The sequence below is a fragment of the Toxorhynchites rutilus genome, chromosome 1, assembly GCF_029784135.1.
Source record: "Toxorhynchites rutilus septentrionalis strain SRP chromosome 1, ASM2978413v1, whole genome shotgun sequence".
In the NCBI taxonomy this organism is placed as follows: domain Eukaryota; kingdom Metazoa; phylum Arthropoda; class Insecta; order Diptera; family Culicidae; genus Toxorhynchites; species Toxorhynchites rutilus.
In genome coordinates, this window is record NC_073744.1 from 148,861,910 (window position 1) to 148,870,628 (window position 8,719).

Here is an 8,719-nt window from a genome sequence, read left to right on the forward strand (position 1 = left end):
AATTTTCATATTATGTGTAAAAAACGAACTTTCCAAAAATTATAAAAGCAGGTAGGGTCTCTTCGGTTTCAACACATGTATAGTTCAAATAATTAATTGTTTTCAAGTTAAGTGCATTTTAGTATTTTTCATAGTAAGAGATCGAGATCGGTGGAATAGAGGAAATCGGCGTAGCGGCTCAAAAGAAAGGATTCATCTAAATTTTGTTATTTTCCCAAAATCAACAAGAAGCTAAATTTGCAGACCACATCACCCCGTTCCAAATTATGCATCTCAAGAGCGAAATAAAATTATACGTTTCCTGTTTTCATCCGAAATGGAATAAATGTACGAGATTTGTACAAAATCGTTTTTTTTTTGTTTTTTTTTTTCTATATTATAGTGACGGGAGTGAGAATTGAGCTCGTGACCTTTAGCGTGAGAAGTAGGGATGTTTCCACTAGGCCATATCGCCTCCAAGTTTTTGTTGTAGATCCCTTGTTCATCAAATTCCTTCATATGACAATGCAAAATAAAACATTGTGAGTAGCCATCATGGTGCAATTTCGCGCCAAATCAGCCTTCGATTTTATTGAAACTTGGTACATATGATGGAAGCTTCCCCAGAATTCAAGTTAAGACTGATTTTTTAAAAGGACGTATTCAAAATCGTTGAACTTTATTTCAAAAAAATCGTAACGTTAGGGTCACCATGCAAAAAACTGTTTTTTGCTCTAACTTTTATATTTCAAATTCTACATACAAAATGTCTTCGGAAGACTTTTAGAACTTACTAATACAAACATTTTGCGATGCAGAACTTGTCAATATCTCAACTCCATTCAAAGTTATTGATATTTCTTCCCAAAAAATACGGTCTATTCAATTGTTTGTCATTTTTTTGGGGGCAAACATGAACAAAGTTTATTGATTGCATTTGAAAGAGCACATTTCACTCTACATGATGTGTGATTTTCAACACTATGTTATTTTTTGTGTTTGAGTAAATTAAAATTGAAACCATTAGTTTTTGGGTAAAAAAACATCAATAACTTTGAGCAGGATTAAGATATTGACAAGTTCTGCAATATAAAAAAGAAAACTGAAAAACCCGTTTTTTCATGGTCACCTTAATGCAACTTACAAAAAAGCCCTCAATCGATTATATTAAAAGCTATGTTCTACAAAGTTATTTAAAATAAATGGGGCTACAACATTGGCGAATTATGTTTATCTCTATCCATAAAGCTAAGAAAGTTAGATTTTTTATTTCATCGAAAATTTTGGTCACCCTATTTTTGATAACATAAAAATGAACGCTCCATCATATGTAACAACTTTGTTGAAGACAGTTTTTGTCTAAAGAACAAATATCTCCCACAAAGTTGTTTTTGACGCTTTCTATCTAAGTTGCATTAGGGTAACCATGAAAAAACGGTTTTTTTTTACTTTAACTTTTATATTTCAAATTCTACATCAAAACTGCCTTAGTCCGAATTTTAAATCTTATCAATACCAACATTTTGCGATGCAGAACTTGTCAATATCTTAATCCTGCTCAAAGTTATTGATGTTTTTTTACCCAAAAACTCATGATTTCAATTTTAATCTACTCAAACACAAAAAAATCACATAGTTTTGAAAATCACATATTATATAGAGTGAAATCTGTTCTTTTAAATTTCGTCAACAAACATTTTTTTATGTTTGCTCCAGAAAGAATGACAAACAAAGGAAAAGAACGTGTTTTTTGGGAAGAAATATCAATAACTTTGGGTGAAGTTGAAATTTTCACAAGTTCTGTATAGCAAAATGTTTGAATTAGTAAGTTCTAAAAGTCTTCCGAAGACAGTTCGTATGAAGAATTTAAAATATAAAAGTTAGAGCAAATAAGCATTTTTTTATGGTGACCCTAACGTAACTTAGAAAAAAGGCGCTATATCGGTTATTAGAGAAGAGAAAAAAAAACTTTGTTTTACAAAGATGTCTCAAACAACTGGGACCACAACATTGTCGAACTATATTTACCTCTATCTATAAAGATAAGGAAGCTAGATTTTCTATTTCATCGACAATTTTGGTCACCCTATTTTTGATAACATAAAAATGAGCGCTCTATCGTATGTAACAACTTTGTCGAAAACAGGTTTTGTCTAGAGAATAAATGTCGAGCTCTAAATGCTAATTTCCACTTAAATGCATCTCCTGGACCATTGTGCATTGCAATGACAAATTACAATAATCTGCTAATAAGTATACAAAACATCTATCCACTTCCAAGACTGGAAAGAGCTTTGAAGCTGTTCGCTTTTCATAATATTACATAACGTTTGTTATTCATTATATTACAAATATTTGTTTTCATAATTATGTCATTACATATCATTCTAAATTCTAATTCGATTAGACTCTTGAGTGCAAGAATGAATATAATAGATGGACCTCAATATCAGACACTATGACTGCCGAAGGTCTAGTAAAATTGTCACATCTAATTGCATCACGGAAAAAACGCTGTAGAAATTTGCCCAGTAGACCGATCCTTTTGAAAATTTTAGACAGTAAAATAAAAACTATTAAACAACTTTTGGCATTTTCTTTTTATTCATACTTCGAGCCCAAGCCCGTATGCTCGCACCTTCCTCTTTTCCCCGTCCATAAGGTTCTGTACAACGTCAGGTTGTAGTTTTTTTTGAACAGAAATCCATTTTCTCTTGAAGTCCGCCTCCGATTTGACAACTTTTGGGTTCTTCCGGAGGGCCTGCTTCATAATCGCCCAATATTTTTCTATTGGGCGAAGCTCCGGCGCGTTGGGGGGTTCATTTTCTTTGTCACGAAGGTGACCCCGTTGGCTTCGTACCACTCCAACACGTCCTTTGAATAGTGGCACGAAGCGAGATCCGGCCAGAAGATGGTCGGACCCTCGTGCTGCTTCAATAGTGGTAGTAAGCGCTTCTGTAGGCACTCCTTAAGGTAAACCTGCCCGTTTACCGTGCCGGTCATCACGAAGGGGGCGCTCCGCTTTCCGCAAGAGCAGATCGCTTGCCGCACCATGTACTTTTTGGCAAACTTGGATAGTTTCTGCTTGCGAATCTCCTCCGGAACGCTGAATTTGTCCTCTGCGGAGAAGAACAACAGGCCCGGCAGCTGACGAAAGTCCGCTTTGACGTAGGTTTCGTCGTCCATTACCAGGCAATGCGGCTTCGTCAGCATTTCGGTGTACAGCTTCCGGGCTCGCGTCTTCCCCACCATGTTTTGCCTTTCGTCGCGGTTAGGAGCCTTCTGAACCTTGTATGTACGCAGGCCCTCCCGCTGCTTGGTCCGCTGGACGAATGAACTTGACAAATTCAACTTATTGGCGACATCCCGGACCGAACTTCTCGGATCACGTCTAAACTGCTTAACTACGCGCTTGTGATCTTTTTCACTGACGGAGCATCCATTTTTGCCGTTCTTCACCTTCCGGTCGATGGTTAGGTTCTCGAAGTATCGTTTTAGTACTCTGCTGACCGTGGATTGGACGATTCCCAGCATCTTACCGATGTCCCGATGTGACAACTCTGGATTCTCGAAATGAGTGCACAGGATTAATTCACGACGCTCTTTTTCGTTCGACGACGTTTTTCCAAATTTACGAAAAATTGACAGTGAAGCATGGCCAACGTGATCTATACACTCTTATCTGATTATAAGCGAAAGCTGAAGATATAATTCCTAAAAATTAAATTTCTACAGCGTTTTTTCCGTGATGCAATTTGATGTGACACACCCTTTATTTGGAAAGCTTATGCTGCATATGGGAACTGACAATATACCTGTATATTGTAAAAATAGTTATATATAATAGAAAATGTTATTTTTCCTAAATAGTTAATTGATTTTCCACTATCTTTGTCAAACATCATATTTTGTTCGGACATCTGGATTTTGAGTTACAATTTTTTGAAAAAAAGATCATTGATTTAGAAAACGCCCTTTCAACAAAAAATCACTCGTAATTTGGAAATTGTGATGTTAGGTAATTTCCATCATAAGTAGCAAGTTTTTAAAAAATAGAAGAGGGTCGGGTTAGTGGCCGGCTGATTTGGCGTGAAATTTCTCTATGCAGAATGCCTTGATGAAAACACTCAGGATAGAATTGACCGTTTTTGACCGATTCTGCATATATTAGGCTGTCAAAAAAGTCCTGCAGTATTTCCGCGAGGTGTCGTTGTAAGCGCGTAGTTCTAGTTGCATTCATTGTATCGAGTCATACTATAGCTTGTTGGAAAGGTATTTTTGCGCGCTATAATATAGTCCTTGACAGTGTTTTGTTTGGTTAAGTCGTTCGTGAGTTATAGTGTCGCAAATATGGAGCAAAATAAAGAGAAAATCCGACATATTTTACAGTACTACTATGACAAAGGCAAAAATGCATCTCAAGCTGCCAATAACATTTGTGCAGTTTATGGACCCGATACAGTTTCCATTTCCACCGCACAACGATGGTTTCAACGTTTTCGTTCTGGTGTAGAGGTCGTCAAAGATGCGCCACGCTCCGGAAGGCCTGTTGTCGAAAATTGCGACAAAATCGCTGAATTAGCCGAGAAAGACCGGCATAGTAGCAGCCGTAGCATCGGCCAAGAGCTGGGGATAAGTCATCAAACCGTTATTAACCATTTGAAGAAGCTTGGATTCACAAAGAAGCTCGATGTATGGGTGCCACACACGTTGACGCAGAAAAACATCTTTGACCGTATCGACGCATGTGAATCGCTGCTGAATCGCAACAAAATCGACCCGTTTCTGAAGCGGATGGTGACTGGCGATGAAAAGTGGGTCACTTACGACAACGTGAAGCGCAAACGGTCGTGGTCGAAGCCCGCTGAAGCGGCTCAGACGGTGGCCAAGCCCTCATTAACGGCCAGGAAGGTTCTGCTGTGTGTTTGGTGTGATTGTCAAGGAATAATCTATTATGAGCTGCTTCCCTATGGCCAAACGCTCAATTCGGACCTGTACTGCCAACAACTGGACCGCTTGAAGGTAGCACTCATGAAGAAGAGGTCATCTTTGATAAACAGAGGCCGCATTGTCTTCCATCAGGACAACGCCAGGCCACACACTTCGTTGGTGACGCGCCAGAAGCTCCGGGAGCTCGGATGGGAGGTTCTTTTGCATCCGCCGTATAGTCCGGACCTTGCACCAAGTGACTACCACCTATTTTTGTCCATGGCGAACGAGCTAGGTAGTCAGAAGTTAGCCACAAAAGAGGCCTGTGAAAATTGGCTATCCGAGTTTTTGCCAATAAGGAAGCGAGCTTCTATAACAGGGGTATTATGAAGTTGGCATCTCGTTGGGAACAAGTCATCGAACAAAACGGCGCATATTTGACTTAAAACAGATGATTTTAACTAATTTTATGAACAAATGAAAATTCAAAAAAAATACCGCAGGACTTTTTTGACAGCCTAATATTTGTAGCATATGTGAAAATGAACGAAGAACCGTTCATTGAGCCAATAACGACGTCATGGGGTAATAGGGATAAGACCTCTAGTTAGCTTATCACAGAGCATTCGTGATAGCTGATACAATATGTCAAAACTACTATTCAACCGCTGCTTACATTGGAAGTGATAGTGCCGAGAACTGTTTACAAATACAGAACCTGATTGTACCACTTACTGCTGCCGCAGCTGTTAAACATAGCGACGATAGTAAACAAAAATATTGGCACTGTCATCTCAAATTGAAATTAAGTACCGCATATACTTTCGAGCAATTGAGCAGTTCGATCCCATGTGATACGTTGATACGTATACAAGTGGTAGTAGATAAGACTGAACGAGCCCATCATGAAATCACGTTTCTAAACGCTGCCGTTTATCAATTACGGTGGGCACCTTGTTGGGACCAGTTCAGTCGCATACTGGTTATGAGATAGCAAAGGTCGTCTGGTGGTGCGTCGAAGTATAATCTAAAACACGTAAATCATGTCGCTTCCAGACAAGGCACAAGTACCGGAATACTTCAACCAGAATCTGATCAAAAGATCACTCGTCAGTGGTTTAAACAATGATGATATTATAGTGAACGAATTTCAAATTTCACCAGCGACCTCAGCCGGGGACAATTACATGAGTGATGTGTTCCGAATCGCAGTCAAATACCGGTAAAATATTGATGACAGAACGCAGATTTATTCTAACAGTGGGATTATTTTCAGAGATGAATCGGATACGGATGAGGTCAAACAAATTTCGCTGATTGTGAAATGTATGCCCGACAGTGGAAACCGGGGACCGATCATTGAGGAATTGATAGTGTACGAAAAGGAAGCGGAAATGTTCATCAATGTGGTGCCTAAACTGTCGAAAATAGTGGGCGATGAATTCTTCGCTGCCAAGTAAGTACTTTCGATTCGATCTGAACAATCATCGCATTAATATTGAGCGCTGCACAGATGTTATCACGCTACGCGTGATCCGGAGAGGATGCTGGTGTTCCACGACCTGAAATCTCTAAACTACACCATGGCGAATCGTCACGCCGGTCTCGATTTCGACCATTGTGCACTTATTATGAGGAAGATTGGCAAATTCCACGCGGCCTCGATGCGTTACGTTGAGCAAAATATGGACGTGATAGACACGTACTTCTACTTCAACATGTTCAAATCGGATGCCGACAAAACACTCGACTGTATCAACATTGTTTTCGAAAAGGGCCTCGCTACCTTGATCGATGTTGCCGAGGAGTGGCCCGATTTCGATCCGAGCACTTTGGCGAAAATGAAAAAGCTGTTACCGGTGTATGTGTCTAAGCTGGAAGAATGTATGACCCAAAAATTTGACGATGGTTTCAAAGTATTGAACCATGGTGATCTATGGTGTAACAACATGCTGTTCAAATATAACGCGCCCTCCGGAACGGTTGAAGATGTTGTTTTTGTAGACTACCAAATGAGCTTCTATTCCAGTCCGGGAATTGATCTCAACTACGTAATATCAAACTGTCCCGATCGGGAAACTCGTAATCGTACCGACGAGCTAATTGAGATCTACTATCAGTCACTGAGCGAAATCTTGAAGCAAATTGAGTACCACTCGATACCAACACTTGGGGATGTTTATCGAGAAATCGAACGAATGGAATTTTTTGCCCTCGTTTCGGTTGTCACCATACTGCCGATCGTAATGATGGAAAAAACCGACTCATTTGAGGCCAATTTCGAGTCCATGGTTAATGAAGAGATTGCAGCGGAAGCTAGGTAAATACAATTCCGTGGGAAGATGTACCAATCGATTGCGAAGCCAATGCTGAAGCGTTTTGATGAAAGGAAACTATTGGATGTTTAATGCTACTGGAATAGACAAGGGGCAAGAAAAAACCTGCATCCATGATACAACATGTTTTTTTTTTTTTTTATAAATTCGTTTATTTTTACAGGCTCAGTTGCATAAGTTTAAAGGAGCCGAAATCTTAAATATATTTTTAAAACTATATATATGAACAATTTTCTTAAATCTATGGTTAGTAATGTGGGAAACCGATTACTCGCGGTGAACTCGAGATTAGAAGGGTGACATATTTTTCTCAGGAAAAGGATGGGGTATAAGGAAATTATTACAATGTCGATAATCACACACACTCAATTCTTAAATCTATTCGTACATCTATTGTGAATTTACATTTCATTCTCCTGTTTATAGCAAGCGGACCAATTACTCATAAAGGAAGAAATGGACGGTATAAGGATATAAGGATAATCACACACGAACATCGATAGATTTAAGGAAAACATATATTTGGGACATGTAATCAAGGTCTAACCGAGCCAACACATCTCTCACCGGCACATTGGGCTGCCTTCCTCTAGCCCGAAGGGAGTTCTCTAAATTCGATCTGGCAACAAGATACACCTCACACGACCAAACAACGTGTTCGATGTCGTGGTAGCCTCGGCCACAAACGCAGATATTGCTGCCGGCCAGATTGAAACGAAAGAGTAGCGCGTCTAACGAACAGTGATTGGACATGAGTCGGGAGAAGGTGCGAATAAAGTCCCGACTCAAGTCCAGACTTTTGAACCATGGTTTGAGGCTAACCTTAGGGATAATCGAGTGAAGCCACCGGCCCAATTCACCTTCGTTCCATTTGCGTTGCCAGTTAGCGATGGTATTTTTACGGACTAAAGAGTAAAATTCATTGAAGGCGATTTGACGCTGATAAATATCGCCTTCAATCGCACCTACCTTTGCTAATGAGTCAGCCCTCTCATTACCCGGAATTGAGCAATGAGAAGGGACCCACACAAAGGTAATGACATAACAGCGTCTGGATAAAGCACTCAAATTTTCTCGTATTCTCTCAAGGAAGTACGGCGAGTGCTTTTCCGGCCTCACTGAACGGATAGCTTCGACAGAGCTAAGACTATCCGTTACAATGTAATAGTGTTCAACAGGTCGTGAGGCGACGCTGTCCAGCGCCCAATGAATTGCTGCCAATTCAGCAATATACACTGAGCAAGGATTCTGAAGACTGTGTGAGGTGCTAAAAAATTCGTTGAACACTCCAAATCCTGTGGACTCGTTTATAGTGGACCCATCAGTAAAGTACATATTATCACAATTGATACCCCCATACTTTTCATCGAAGATCGTTGGAGCGATCCTCGATCGTTGGTAATCTGAATATCCATGGATATCTTGCTTCATGGACAGATCAAAATGCACAGAGGAATTGATGTAGTCAGGGAAAC

The 8,719-nt window shown here is 39.8% G+C and overlaps 1 protein-coding gene across 1 annotated transcript; it reads left to right on the plus strand.

The window, feature by feature from the left end:
- The first annotated feature begins 5,860 nt into the window (after positions 1-5,860).
- LOC129762073 (uncharacterized) lies at positions 5,861-7,370 on the plus strand. Its single transcript, XM_055760058.1, has 3 exons — positions 5,861-6,130; positions 6,185-6,364; positions 6,422-7,370. Exons 1-3 carry the CDS (start codon positions 5,952-5,954, stop codon positions 7,230-7,232), a joined length of 1,170 nt encoding a protein of 389 aa, XP_055616033.1. The 5' UTR covers positions 5,861-5,951; the 3' UTR covers positions 7,233-7,370.
- Positions 7,371-8,719: the final 1,349 nt, after the last annotated feature.

Bases quoted from the DNA above. Each gene is read 5' to 3' on its own strand.
- LOC129762073 (XM_055760058.1), top strand. From the start codon at position 5,952: ATGTCGCTTCCAGACAAGGCACAAGTACCGGAATACTTCAACCAGAAT. The intron at 6,131-6,184 runs GTAAAATATTGA...GATTATTTTCAG, and splicing joins CGAATCGCAGTCAAATACCG to AGATGAATCGGATACGGATG. The intron at 6,365-6,421 runs GTAAGTACTTTC...AGCGCTGCACAG, and splicing joins GATGAATTCTTCGCTGCCAA to ATGTTATCACGCTACGCGTG.